This window comes from Lygodium microphyllum, unplaced genomic scaffold (assembly GCF_053477565.2).
Source record: "Lygodium microphyllum isolate KBCC unplaced genomic scaffold, Lygodium_microphyllum_v1.1.10 scaffold_65, whole genome shotgun sequence".
Taxonomy (NCBI): domain Eukaryota; kingdom Viridiplantae; phylum Streptophyta; class Polypodiopsida; order Schizaeales; family Lygodiaceae; genus Lygodium; species Lygodium microphyllum.
Window position 1 is genome coordinate 38,969 of NW_028229548.1, and position 15,644 is coordinate 54,612.

Consider the following 15,644-nt stretch of genomic DNA (forward strand, 5'->3'; position numbering starts at 1 on the left):
TCATCGAGGCAGTCAAGCACGCCATAAATGATTCTCAACCACAGGAATTCAAGCCTGAACCCAAAACTTGCAGCTTGCAAAGGAAGAAAGCCCCAAAAGGCACTGCCCTTTTTAAAGAAAATGAAGCTTCCAAAGTGCCCGATGCGTCACTGCGTGCGCACTTGTTAAGCTTGTCGCCCACGTAAGCGTGTCGATAACGTGTCTTGGACGGAAGTCTAACTTCAGCGTCGACGTATATATAGATGAAGGAATTTTGATTGGGCCACTTTCCGTAGTCGCATTCGTGTTCTTTCCTCCATCTTGTCTCGATTAGATAATCATGTGTACTTTTGTCATCGATCGTAGTGGTGACAGAGACCAGGATGATAAGAATACTAGCAGTGCCAACAATACAGCTACTATTGATATTGTGGCCATACATGATTGCCCATCGACATCCGATCAGCTGCTTCCGCCCGGCTTCCGCTTCCACCCCACCGATCAGGAGCTGGTGTGGTTCTACCTGTGGAGGAGGCTCCAGGGCACACTCAACGTCAGCAGATCTTCCCTGAAACTTAAGGACGTGATTGCAGACCTGGATCTCTACAAACACGATCCATGGGAGCTGCTCCCTTCAGCAGCACTCCACGGCCCCCAGCTGCAGTACTACGATACTCCGGATCATCAATTAGAACACGCAGATCATGACCGTCAAGCACCTGCAGGTCGTCCAATACATGAAAGCCCCATGTTAGCTGATACTATACTAAGTCGTGTTGATCATGAAGATAATCAGTATATGTATGACGATTGTAGGGAGGGGTATTACTTCCATCGCATCGACAGGAAGTATCCCCGCGGGAAGGGTACGCGTGCCAACAGGGCCACCCCCTCGGGCTACTGGAAGGCCACCGGCAGAGACAGGCCAGTGAGCCAGTCCAATTTCACTCATGAATATAGGGCGAATATATCAGGGATCGATCAGAAGAGGGTGCAGAATATGCAGCGGTACTCAGGGTGGAAGAAGACGTTGGTGTTTTACAGAGGCCGCGCTCCCAATGGCGATAGGACAGACTGGATCATGCACGAGTTTTACATCATCCACAATGACGATCGTGTTGCAGCAGCAGCAGCGGCTCACAATCACGATCGAGATCTAGCTGTCACCAGACAAGGATCACAAACTGTGAACGAGACTATGATCTCCAGCTCTGATTTGGTGCTGTGTAGAGTGGTCGAGAAGAGACGCCCGCGGCAGCGCAATCAAGCCCTCCACCATCATCCTCGTCTCCATCTCGACATGACCACCCATCAATTCCTCCCTCTCAGCAGCTTGTTAAAGTAGCCGTGACGTGCGCCCCATTCCCTCACACGCGCACGCTCCAATTGTTAGACTCGTATGTATACTTAGGGTTCAAATATTCCTTCTTTCAACGCTTCATGTTCCCAATTAAGGCTCAACATACATGTTCTTTGTGTTAATAAAGTATCCTATCGTCCGAGAACTTCTTAGACATTGGTTAATCCTAGCATGGTAATAGGGTTGATCATATTCCTTATGTAATCACCAAAGCATCATGTCATACGTGAACTTCTTAGGCACCTGCCAATATTAACACTTCTTAAATGGTTATAAGTCTTATATATATATATATAAGGTCCAACACCTGGTGTGGGAAATGTCATGGTTTCGGGCATTTAGCAATAGAATGCCCCACACCAAGTAGAGTGGTTCCTGATCAGCCAAGAAATTTTCTCTCTCACTATTATTGAGAAAAAAACACGTGAAGGATCAATGTTGGATTAAGCAAACTCATTTAAAACAATAAGCAACCCAAATGCAAACAAATTATAAGTACATGGATAGTCAAAATGTGACTTGCCCAATAGGACATTCTAATAGACCATTTATGTTGAGAGGTATGCCAACCCAAGGCACACCTCCAGTAGTGTCGAGAAATCAAGGACAAGGAGGATATTCTCCAAATGAGGGGAAACCTTCACCATATAGAAATCCTAATTTTAGAAAGAATAATAACATAGGAACAAGTGTGGTTTGCTGGAGATGTGAGTAACCTGGACATATGGCTAGGTTTTGCCCAAATGAGCAGAAAAGAAAAGATTACGTCCCTTTATGCGCCAAATGTGTCTTGAAAGCCATTATGAGAAGGATTGCAAGGGAAGGTACATCTTCACAAAGCCAAGGTAATGGCAAGGGTAAGACTGACCCAATTGCAAACCTAGTAGAAATTGTAGAGGATTTGGAGAAAAGACCACTTAGGAAAAACATGTTGCCTTTAATTTGGATGTAATGATTGGGCCAATAGCTCATTCAAAATCAAAGCCGTCAATTATTTTAGATAAGAAATAGGGGAGCCTAATGGTGCTTCACTTGAAACTCCAAAACAAGAGAGATCTTTGCCAAAACATTCAGAAGATCATGATATATGATAGATTCACCACCTAATTTGAAAGATTAGCCTACTTTGCCCATTCCTTTAAATTCCCCAAATATTAAGAAAGGAATGGCTCCATTTCCTCAATATTGAGAGGATAAAAAATAGCTAAAAATAATGATAAGGAGAAAGGGAAATCTTTTGATGTATGGGACGAACTAGAAAGTTTACACTTGTCTATATATATATATATATATATATATATATATATAAAGAGAGAGAGATTTAGGAAAGCCCTTTTAAAGTAGTATATGTGTAACAATAGATTTATTTGGAAAAATGAGTTTTTTTTTTCAACTTTTGTTTCTTCAAAGAAGAGACAAAGGCGGATTGGGAACATTGCAGAGATGACATGTAGGATTTATTTTAGATTTGTGAAATTTGTCAATTATAATTTAGCTACATGTGTATACACACACACATTTGTAAGGGAATGATATATATATGTATACATATATATGCACAGAGAGAGAGAGAGAGAGATTCATTCTCAATTTTCATTATAAGAGAGAATTTTTTATATATGATTTTGTGTGTGTGGAAGTTGTGTGTGTGTGTACTTATCTATAAACTTTTTAGCTCAAAAGATTTTTAGTCAACATTGAAGGGGCATAGTGTTGCAAGAGGTTCACACAAGGGTATGTGAATGTTGCTCACCGCAAGGATGCTTAGCAAGATGGAAGAAAAAGATTATGAATATTATAAGTAAAAGAATAGCTAGAATTCACATTTGATCAAATACAATTGAGGACATGATAAGGTGAACATGGAAACAAGATTTTCCATATTCAGAGGATCCAATTCACCTAACTCTTGATTTGATGCATTCAGGAATAAATTTCATGAATCTTTCTCAAAGATATTCAAGGCTCCTTGCTTACAAGAGAGGGTAATTGTCATAGTTGTGCATGAAGGGAAAGTGATTAGAAGGTATTTTTAACAATGTAGATATGGTACTTCCAAGAATTAAGGACCCAAAGGTTGAGGAATGACTTTTTCTTGCCAATATGACTTCAAATATTTGTGATAGATCCAACTTTAAAATTCATATGTGGTTGCAGGGATATTGTATTATCCTCAAACAGAAGCTTTCAATCTTCAGATTTAATCTGATACATATCACCGTCCAAAGGTGACATTGCAGTAAGCTCACAAAGCTCCAGAATCCAGTTCATAATAAAGACTTGAAACGTCTAACTTGTCCGAAGCTTCGTTGCAATTGTAATAGAATATTTGTTACTCCCCTATCCAGCATAGTATTTGTCGCATACGGAGTTGATGCACGAGATATAGTGTAGCTTCCATGGTCTTGTGATGAAGAACATTAAGCTGAAGGTGGCTCTATATGATGCCAAGGGACTGTGTAGGCAAGCCTTATAAACAAGTAGAGATTCGGTAAGTGCTCCCGAATAGTGTTGGCATGGGGGCAGAGAAGCGTCGGCCTTATACCAAGTGCTAGTCGAGATTCGTCACGGAAAAACATGTTGGAGGCGCTGTCAAGGAAGGTGATGCATCAATCGTCGGGATCTCCTTCAATATGGAATAGAAGTCGTGTTCAGAGCTCACCAAACTTCCCGCCCTACATTAATCGTCTTCACGTCCTTCTGTGTCACCACCTTCTTCCATCCTTCCCCTTTGTTGTCACCTTTTGGTCCTCCTTCCCCTTCATCATCACCTTTTGGTCCTCCTTTCCCTTCGTCATCACCTTCTAGTCCTCCTTCCGATTTGCAGAGCTCTCCGATGCCTTTTGTAAAGCTTCAAAAAGCATTGTTCATAATATCATTCTACTTTTTCTATTTGAGGCGCCACAACAAAAGCTTTTTTTTAAAAAGCATTCTTTATTTTTGACTCTGAGTGTCATCAGTGATTACGTCATCTGCTGTTGATCCTCATGCTTTCTCACAACCTTCTTTGAATATTTCGCAAGCCATCCACATCACTACAGTTGTCTCTTGCCACTACGTAAGCATGATCACCCTTTGCCTCTATTATATGCACTCACTCAAGTAAGCCCTTTCCAAATTTCACTTGTATTTCCAATATTGGTTGTACTGAAAAAGAGCATGATTTTTCTCTCCTTTTATTATAGAGTCAGCCTCATATTTAGACAAGGACTATAGGCATTTGGGCGTGTGCTTGGATGTTGGATCACTTAAAGTTGTGAGAAGCACAAGCAACCTTCCAGATTTACAACCTCATATTTAGACAAGGACTTCAGGTGTTTGGGCATACACATGTTGGCCCACCACGACTTCCATCCCCAACTGATGGGTTGTGATGAATCCCAAGACATCCTTATGATTAGAGAAATTGATAATTACATCATAAGCTTTTATATCATCAATCTCCCCTTAGTCAAAAGCTCCTTCCATACACATGTAGTTGCGGATATCATGCATTAAGTCGAATTTGTAGTTAGAGTAGTGATTGATCCACCTAGAGAATGGTCAAAAAATTGCAATCCATAGCCTTCACATTCCCTACCACGTCCATTAATTGAGCACTTATGCTTGTTCGACCATTGAATGCAGTCACTTCTGTTCTTGCTATTTCAGCATGGTCATCCATTCGTTTTGAGCCAAATAACTGTCTCGCTAATCGTATAATAGTTACAGAACTTGATCTAGTAGCCTCTGATGCTAATGCTTTAATGGCAGCGACACAAAGATGCTTAATGGAAGAGGTGACAACCTTGATGAGAATTCATCATTATAGACCATGCTTGTGATAAAACTCGAGCATGCATCGGCAATTGTAGTGTCCACACACAGTGTCATGAGATTCAAGGCTCATGATGTGAAAATTACAGTTTGGTTGTCTATATGATTGTCTTGCTAGCTCTTGGTAAGGACAAGTTGTAAGGTGTTTTTCATGCTTCATCAAGACTAAGACACCTAAGGCTGCTCCATGGGATATCATGTATGCTCTATAAATCATTCATTATTTTAGAAGAAATATTCAACTTGGTTAATTGGCAATATGTGATGACTTCTAGTTTGAAACCTTTCCTCTCTGAGAAAGTACATTCACTACTTGAGAAAATGAAGTTTTGTAAGTCATGCTACATATGTCATGGTGTATGTGATCATGGACAATCATATGGCTTGGTTAAGGCCCTAACTATATGTGTCATTGATGTAGATACTCCAAAAACATGTCTCACAAGTTCATTATAAAGAAGAACCACTAAAGTTCATGAATTTTACTATGTTTGTGAGCATAGGGCATTGTATATGTCTTACAACTTACTTGTGTGACTAATATGAAATAGTCAAGAAAGAAAACAAGAGGGCAACATGATAAGCGCCTCATTTTTTGGGCAGTTCTTTGGACTGAAACAGGGCGCCATAGATGGAGGAGAGAGAGAGGTGTCCAAATCACCACACAAAGGAGGAGCTCAAGCCATGCAACCACAAGCAACTGAAGTGGATTCCACTTGACATGTAAGTACCACTCTTCCCATGCATTGACAAACTGGAAGGCCACTCTTGGCTGTGTAAAACAGGGTTGAACTATGTATTTAAGGGTAGCAACCCATACTTACAAGGGGGCTCTCTAATGATTCTTGAAGAAGGTTTTATTCTTGACTTGAGTATTCTTCTATATGCTGAGTCTAATATCCCAAGAGAGCCATCCAATTTACTCTCTTGAGTTCTTTAAGAGTTGAATGAGGACTACTATTGGCTGTCCAAGCCTGTAATCTAAAGGGCTGAAGCTCATCTCCTTGCATTCTTGTCTAATCTTATCACAACAAGGGGCTCATTCTTGCTCTTGGAAGCCAACATTGTAAAATCTTGAAGAGAGGATTATCTAGAAGCCTTCTTGACTTGATTATGTGATAGAAGTGGGCTGAAATAGGCAGCCCAAACAAAGAATTAAGGGCAGTAGTTCATATCGTTCTCTTCTTGAAGATTCATGATCAATCATTGGTCTTACTTGAGAGTGAGAGAGAAGAGTGGAGCCGAAGATGAGCCTCAGCTCATTGTTGTTGTTCTTCCATTATTCTTCCATCATACTAACTATAAGTGACTTACACACATAGGTATGACTAACCAAGACTAATTGTGGTTAAGTCACTAACTACACCGACTTATTGAATGTCACACATGTGTACAGCTGTATCTAGCTAATGTCAGTCACACACATAATGATAGACTGAGTGAAGAGTAATGGGAGCTTGATATTCTAACACTCCCCCTCAAGCTCAAACCATTTGATAAACTCCAAGTAGCTGTCTAAAATATATGAAGTTTTCTTTACCAAGAGACTTGGTAAATATATATGCTACTTGGTCTTTAGTCTTCACATGAATCAAGTTAATCTACCCTGTAAGAACCATTTATCTAATGAAATGGCAGTGAACCTCAATATGTTTGGACCTAGCATGGTAGACAGGATTGCTAGCTAGCATAACACTACTGAGGTTATCACAATGCAATCTCACTTTGCTTTCCAGATGTATTCCCAAGTCTTTCAACAGTTTCATCAACCAAATTGCTTTGCAAGCCACTAAGGCAGCTCCTCTGTACTCAGCTTCTGTACTAGACAATGCAACAATAGGTTGTTTCTTACTTTGCCAACTGATCATATTGCTGCCCACCAATCCAAATGCATAACCACTAGTTGCCCTCCTGTCATAGGTACAACTAGCCTAATCAACATTAGTAAACCCTATCAAGTCAATAGATTTTCCATATGCATAAAACATCCCATAATCTGTAGTACCCTTTACATATCTCATGATCCTCTTGACTTCATCTAAATGTGGTTTGCGAGGCTTCTGCATGAACTAACTAATCAGCCCCACTACATAGCATAAGTCAGGACAGGTGTAATAGTCAAGTATATCAAGCTGCCCACCATCTATCGATACATGGTCACATTCTATATGTCATTCCCAATATCAATCTACAGCTTGACATTCTGATCAAGAGGTATCTCCATAGGCTTGCATTCAGTCATACCATACTTCTGTAACATGTCATGAGCATACTGCTTCTGTATAGCAGCCATATACCTTGAGGCGTAGAGACTACCTCAATCCCAAGAAAATAGTTTAGTTCACCAAGGTCTTTGGCTCTGAATTTAGCCTGTAAACATGATTTAATTTTCGCAATTCCCTCTTCATCATCTCTATGATGATAAGATCATCTACATAAGCCACTAGAAACACATATCCATGATCTGTCTTCTTTGTAAACAAACTGTGATCTGCATCACCCAATCTAGATCCATGTTGCTATAAATAACTGCTAATCTGAGCATTCTATGCTCTAGGTGCCTGTTTTAGTCCATATAAAGCCTTTTTTAGCTTACATACATGTGCAGGAAATTTTGAGTAAACATAGCCTTCAGGCTACTCTATATATACTTTCTCAACCAAATCACCATTCAAGAAAGCATTCTTGACATCCATGCATTCTTGACATCCATTTGCCATAATTTTTAGCCTTTGCATGCTGCCAAAGCAATGAGAGTTTTGAATGTTGCCATTTTAGCCACCGAACTGAAAGTCTCCTCATAGTCAAGCCCATATTGCTGTGCATACCGTTTTGCAACCAGCCTGGCCTTATAACATTCTAACTAACCATCTAACTTGCACTTAACCTTGTACACCCATTTGCAACCAATGGGGACTTCGCCTTCATGTAACTCAACCAATTCCCATATTTCATATTTAGCCAGGGCTACATACTCCTTATCCATGGCAGCACACTAGTTATCATCTGTAACTGCATCATCAAAATTTGTAGGTTCTTTGTAACCTGTCACACTAGCCATATATGCATAATGGTGGGCTGAATAACTAGTGTATGTAAATTGCCAAATTACCCGCTATAGGAAATAGGTAACAAGAGTCTTTTTCTTGAGGTATTGTTGTCGCCAAGAGAGACAAGAAGAGAGATGTTTGGTTATGTGTTATTGATGGTGTATATCACAAGTTAAAGGTCTCTTATCAATGAGGAAAGAAGAATGAGGATTTCAATGTTTGAGGGATTCGTGTGTTGCAAAGGCTATGTACTGTTATTAATGATCAAATATGCTACTGGAATTAGTGGATAACTCAAAGAATTTACAGTAACACAAGTGATATATTGCATTTCTCTTTGGGAATGGAAAGACTTTCTCATGTGATCATAAGTAATACTCATATAATCTGAAATTTTGCAGCTCTTAAGGTTCTAGGGATCTTGAGAGCTTTTTGCTGTTCTATCAAAAGTGTATACTGAAATATATGAATTTTTATGTTGAATACATATTTGGAATTAAAAGAAGCAGTCACTACTACTGACAACCTTGTAGTCTTTGATAGAACAATACATGTGTATTGTTCTATCAAAGAAGTGTATGCTGAAATATATGCATTTTTATTCTAAATACATATTTGGAATTAAAAGAAGAAGTCACTACCCACAACCCCGTAGTGTCTATAGTATCGGATTACGATTCCTAAAGTAAGAACATCTGTAAATCTAAAAATTTTAACTATTAAAATGGTAGGATTCAACTCTCAATGTAAAGAAAGTGATGGAGGGGGCCTTGCTTTACTTTTTGTGGTATTGATTCTAATACTTTTGTTAAGAGAGATTCTTGGATTTTATCTTGGGGTGTTTTGTTTTAGCCAATTCACCTACCATATATTGGTGTCTCTAATGATCAAGATTTCTTACTAATCATATCGATTGGAAAGTGTAAGGTTTGGAAACCAACCTATATACAAACTTGAGCATGGCTACAATAAGATATGAACCCTTTTTTGGTTCTGAAAATAAGAATGCAAATAAGTTTGTCAAACAATTGGAATGGATGGCCTACAAGGATCATAGTGACACTAATGCTAATAAGCTTTGAATGATTGATGTGTTGCTTCAAGGTTCTACAATAGTATTCTAGGATTCATTGAATGAGGAAATGAAGGCATATTGGAATAAAGATAGAACTGTGCTTATTACCAAGTTTGCGATGAGGCAAACTCCAAAGAGTCTATGGATGGAAATAATGTCTCAAGAAGAGAATGATGAAATATCTAAATTTGCTATTAGATCCAAAGAGAGATGGATAGAGATTACACATTGTATGGAGTTATAGACTATAGTCATGTTATTGGACTAAAAAATGATCAATGTATTTCTTTGCTCGTACCTAAAATCAAAGAAAATATCCTAATAAAATACCTTCATTCATTGAGGATATTGTTAAAATAGATAAGAAAAAGTAGATGAAGTTGCGAATAAGGTTGAATAAGGTTAAACTAGTCAAGAAATATTCATGTACATGTGATTCAAATGTCCAACATGGTTGATACTACTGTAAGAAATGTAGGGCAGGAAGCTACAAATATTACTACGATATTTGAGAGACCTAAAAATGGTATATAGTAAGATTATAAGAAACATGATAATAATGTAATTTAGAAATTGCAAGAATAGTTGACAAATCTAAAATTAAACATGAATGTGCTACAAGGTAGACAACATCCATTGCAATTGAGATTTAGAGGACCTCCAAGAAACAAGTGGAAAAACTTTGAATGTTTTAACTACGGGAAAATAGGACATATTGCCCGTGAATGTCCATATCCAAGAAGAATAGAAGGGGAGATGTATCCCATGTCACAATGAAATGCTAGACAAGATGCTAGACAATAGTAGAAATAGGGACAACCTGAACCTACTAGGAAAATTTTGAAAAGAAGGCATGATAAAGGCGATATGAATTTGATTGAAACCAACATATCTAAAGATGGGAAAATTACAGATGTTCTAGCTAACAAGAGAGCTTGAAAGAGGGATATTGAAACTGAAGCTCAAAGAACAACAAGAGAGCCTAATTTTAAGTCTATGTAATCACTTAAGAGACAATGCTACAAATGCATCTTAAAATGATAGGGAAGTCAACATTCAAGGTTAATATGGCTAAAAGCTCAATGGTAAAAATTTGGGAGTTATTGAAAACTTGGGGATTAATACTGGAGGCTAGAGGGTATGCTTGGACTTTCATGTTATGCATGTGAAGCTACGTACATATCCTCTCATTTTGGGGTGACCATGATTAATTGGTATGAGATCAAGGTAGGATTGGTACAAAGGCCAATTGTAAGTCTATTTTGGCAAACCTATTCATAAGAGGGTAATTTTTCATATGAAAATAGGGTATGTCATTCAAGGTGGACATGAATGTGATGCTAACAGAGATGGGATCAGTGATTTAGAAAGCTCTAGCATTAACGAAGAAGATAGAGAATGGGAAGTTTGTTTACTTCTAGAGATGTTGACCTTTTTGGACTATCAATTCAGGGTCCAAAAGAAGAGAAGAAAATAGTCAATCCTCCATAAGAAATCCATAACTCACCAGGAAATGTGTAACCAGCAGTAGGAAATGAATTTTGGGTTACCTCAACTAATGAACATGCTAGGAAAGGACTTGACTAATGGTGAAAGAGCTAAATGTTCTACCATCTTTTAAAATATCCAAAGTTATTTGCTATTAAATATTATAAACCACCGGATATCAAAAGCACTATGCACCACATCAAATTAAAATAAGGATGTAAACGAGTAGCTCAAATGCTAAGAAAACTTGGTACAATTGAAGAAAATATACTTAGAGCTGAAGTTTATGGATTATTAGATGCAAGGTTTATTTACCCTATTGATGATGATGAGTTGGTATCTCCACGAGGATAAATAGTCCTAGATATAAAGGTAGGGAAAGCTTTCATTTGATTAAAGAGTTTCTAGTTGATAAGTGTAAAATATATGCAATTGTTAGAAAGGCCAAGTTGTACACACTTATAGACGACCAAATGTATATAGGAGGGTTTGATAATGTATTGAGAAGAGTATTGGATAGAAATAATTTTCTTTCTTGTTTATCTTCTCACCATGAAGAAGGATGTGGGAGTCAATTTTGATTTGAGCCAACCAGAAGGAAAATCCTATTATTAGGACTTATTTGGCCTAGTTTGAGTGTTGATGTTGCTCACTTGTATAAAAATTGCCAAACTTGGTCAATCATTTGCTAAAAGGATATTGATTCTAGAACCTACTAAAGCTATTTTGCCAATGGTCCATTCAATAAATGGGGTTTGGATTTCATTGGGACTTTACCTAGTACTAAAGTAAGAAACTTCTATGTCCATATTTGATTCCATGACCAAATGGCTTGAAGTAAGATCTACTCAAAAATGTAAGAAATAGAATTTAGTACAATTTTTTATGGAGGATATATGCTACCGGTTTGGGATACCATTGAAAATAGTGATAGATCAAGGTCTCAATTTCAAGAATAAGCTAGTTTAGGAATTTATAAAAAAGTTAGATCTAAAGCACAAGTTTGCTAGTGTGATGGGCTAGTAGAATCATTCAATGGGACTTTGTAGAAATTCTCTTTAAGTTGGTGGAAACCATCCCAAGGATTGGGACAAGTATCAGCATCAAGATTTATGGGCTTGTAGGACAATTCAAAAGACGAGTACAAGTTTCACTCATTTTTATTTAGTATACAATCAAAGGCTATAATATCTATGAATGTCATTTTGTAAGAAGATGTTAGTTGGATTAGTTAGGGTTGCAAGTTTACATAGAATTGAAATTGCATACGCTATAGCTAGATAGGCAACAAATAATGAATTGAACAAATTTTGAAGACAAGAGAATGGTTCAATATGAAATTGAAGAGGAATAATTTTTCCAAGTGTCAATGTTAGTCATGAGATATGACAATACCCTAGATTCCACTTTTCAAGCTAAATTTTGAGTCAGATGGAAATGACCCTTTATGATCAAGCAAAAGCTCAAAATTGGTATGTATCCATTACAAGATCTAGATGTGATAGTTCATAGTAGCAATATCAATGGGTTCCATCTCAAGAAATATATTTATTGAATAATAAAAATATGCATACATACATGTGTGCACACATTTGTTTGTGTCCAAATGAGAAAGTAGTGAGTATATAGTACAATGCCCTATATATCATTAATTTTTTTGAGTATATATAGTTTTATATATATATATATATCCATTTATGTATGTATCTATGTAGTCTCTTGCAGCTTCCATGGCTACTTTCTCTCTCCTTTTTCTTTTTTTCTCTTGTCTTTCTATGTCTCCATTGTAGTCTACTCTCACCTCTACACTCTATTTCTATCTCTTCTTTATATTTTCTTTCTCCTCATAATTCAATCTCAAAATATGGTTAGGAGGCTATAATATATTTTATTTTAAGTTTTCCCATGATAGAGTTTATAATAAGATGTCAATTGAATATGTTAGGGTTGGAACTTCATAGAGGACTAAAATTGGATACACTATAGCTAAATGGATAGTAAGCAATGAATTGTTATGAAAAAGAAAAATTGAAAAGAAGGGAATGATTCAATAGTCAATTAAGGAGGAAGGATCTTGCAAAGAGAATGTTAGTTAATGAGATATGATAGTACCCTAGATTCTACTTTTCAAACTAAATTTCGAGTCAGATGGAAAGGACCGGCCTTTATGATGATGTAGAAGTTTGAAAATGGTACTTATCTGTTATAGAAGCTAGATGAGATAGTTCATAAAAGTAGAATCAATGGCTTCTGTCTCATTTCCGCATGAAACAACTAGGTCTACAACATATTATAAACTCTATCATTTCCAAATCAATGGCTTCTTTCTCATTTTTGCATGAAATTACTACAACGTTGTCGTATTGCTGCGCATTCGAGGTGTGAAAACCACCCGAAAGTTGTGTGTGCGATTTAATACTTTATGCATACTTAGTTGTTGTGATTACATTTATTCTCTGCGTATGAGTATAGATGCTCACATGAAGGGCTTCACTTCAGATGCATTTGTTAATAGCACACTTATTAGTATCTATGGTAAATGTGGCAGCATTTTAGAAGCAGAGAGCATGTTTGATGGGCTGTTTGATCAGGACATTGTCATGGCATGGAATGTGATGATCTCATTACACTCTCAACTGGAGAATGGATGTGGAAGATGGTGATGGAAAGAGACATTGGAAGTATGGCTCCCTCATCATTTACAAGTCTTTTAGAGAAGAGAAGGGTTTCAAGCATAGAACTTGCACGCAACAAGGAGATTGTGAGTGCACACAAGAGAAGCATTAATAGTCTTCAGGTACCTGATTTCGGGAGCATTAGATGGATCTGTTACTGCTTATGACATTCAGCAGCCAAGCAGCTATGGATATAATTCATGTACACAAAAACATGAGGCGTTGTTTTCAGTCGATAAAAGGGCTAACCATGGGCACACATATTGTGTCTCATGTGTACACTGGTATCCCATTGATACAGGCATCTTCATCACTGGATCTTTCGAACATTTTGTGAATGTTTGGGACATTCGAAGGTCAGGGCTGTTACAGATGGACCAACAGTTGAACAACAGGTTTTGGAGTCAAATCCGCTTCTTGAAGCTTTTGGCAATGCAAAAAAATAGTGCTTTAGGGGAAAGGAGCCGTGCTTTAGGGGGGGAAAGGAGCTGTGCTTTGGGGGGAAAAGATGAGTTTTTATGTTTTTGAATCGAGCTTGGGGGATTTTCTCGGGATGGATGGATCTGGCATACGACATTTTTGGAGGAGAATCAGAAGGAAAAAGGGGAGAATTGTCGTCTGGATTTAGAGGACGATACTCTGCGCTGAAAAACGGAGGATGGATCGTTGTTGGGGACAGATTGCTCTTCTCTGGCGCCTCTTGAGCAACGCTTGTGAATATAAAAAAAACAGGAAAGGAAGATAAACAAAAGAAGAGGAAACTAGAAGCTTCTCCAATTGCTTGATCTATGCTGGACATCAAGTATGAGAAGGACAAAGCAGCAGTGTTCTGTAGGACTGATCGACGCCCTTGCTGTCCTCGGCACTGACAGCGTTATCACCAGTCACGAATCCTGCCATTTGGCGAATGCTCTGAACTACTGAGAAGGAGCAGCTGACCATCATCTGGAAATCGAAAGGGACAAAGAGGAAGAATGCTCAGATTTTGGATTCAGAGGACGAAGAGGAACCGTGCTCACTTCACCTCCAGTGGATAGGCTGCCATAGCTATCGATAATCTAATTTTTCCATGTGTCACTCGTAATTAAGAGATCAGAGAGCTCTAGTGTTTCAAGAAGAGATGCAACAAACGGAGTAGAACTCTATTGAATATTCAGGTCGCCTTTGCATCAATTCTTTTACTTCCTTCTTTCCCATCCCTTGTCGGCACTGTAGTATGGAAGATGTAGAGGGAACTTACCTTCTCATCTCACTGGAGTACAAGTCAGATAAGGCCAGATCCGGTGCAAGATTGTAGACGATAGGGATGTAGAAAGTGTGCTAAAGGAAACTCTAAGAAAGAAAAAGCGAAGAAGATGAGTCAGAACAGAAACAGCAGGAGGCCGAAATGAAGCTAAGTGAGGAGGAAGTAAGAGCTAGGGACTTGTTTACGGGTTATGGACTCCAGATTTGTGCATAAGGCATGTGCAAGACAATGGCATGTGGTCTTTGTTTTGTCCGAATGAAGCATTGGGGAAGGAAACGAATGGGGGGAAAGAAGAACAGTGATTTATGTCCTGAGCTACATAATCTGAAAATGTCTCCTTGGGCACTCTGAATCAAAAAGACAGGATTGCTTGTACCAACGTCCGGAGGGCTATGAAGGATGTACTTGATAGGGCAAATGTTATAGCTGCCACTTATATTGAAGTCTGAGATAATGTTTTGACAGACTGTTCATTTCATATGTGTGTAATTGATGAAACAACCAAGGCCACTGAACCTGCACGGCTAGTTCCAGTTTTGAGGAGTGGAGCAGAATGTTTTGTGCTTGTTGGTGATTCAGCATAGCTTCCATTCAGTGAAATTTATGTTAAATTGTTTGACAGAGACACCTTTATAGCAGATGATCCTCTGGGTGCTGCTGTGATTCCATTAAACAAAGTGTTTGTGGAAGGATTTTTTATTGCCAATCTCTTACAAAGTACTCGGGAAACAAGGACAACCGCAGGGAGAGGTCCAAGCAGGCTTTAAATTTGATGTCCAAGGTGGAATTCAATGCCTTTGACTACAAAGTTTGGACTCACAATTGAAGATGTGCTTTCTCTTTCTGCTATCAAGGCTGCTTATTGTTCCAAAGGATATGTTGAGTCAATGATTTAAAGAGTTCCAAGAGAAGCTTCAAAGGGATTCAGACTACATGAAAAATTCGTTGATATGAG

General features: G+C 38.2%; 1 protein-coding gene across 2 annotated transcripts; it reads left to right on the forward strand.

Moving 5' to 3' along the window:
• Window positions 1-208: 208 nt before the first annotated feature.
• On the forward strand, window positions 209-2,298 carry LOC148008830 (NAC domain-containing protein 48-like). Of its 2 annotated transcripts, XM_087673999.1 has the most exons (2): window positions 209-704; window positions 796-1,060. In XM_087673999.1, exons 1-2 carry the CDS (start codon window positions 320-322, stop codon window positions 909-911), a joined length of 501 nt encoding a protein of 166 aa, XP_087530125.1. In that variant the 5' UTR covers window positions 209-319; the 3' UTR covers window positions 912-1,060. The 2 variants fall into 2 exon arrangements, with proteins under 2 accessions (XP_087530125.1, XP_087530124.1); XM_087673998.1 differs by having other exon boundaries at window positions 209-2,298.
• The last annotated feature ends 13,346 nt before the right edge of the window (window positions 2,299-15,644 follow it).

Excerpts from the sequence above, each read along its gene's own strand:
- LOC148008830 (XM_087673998.1), top strand. The coding sequence starts at position 320 with ATGTGTACTTTTGTCATCGATCGTAGTGGTGACAGAGACCAGGATGAT.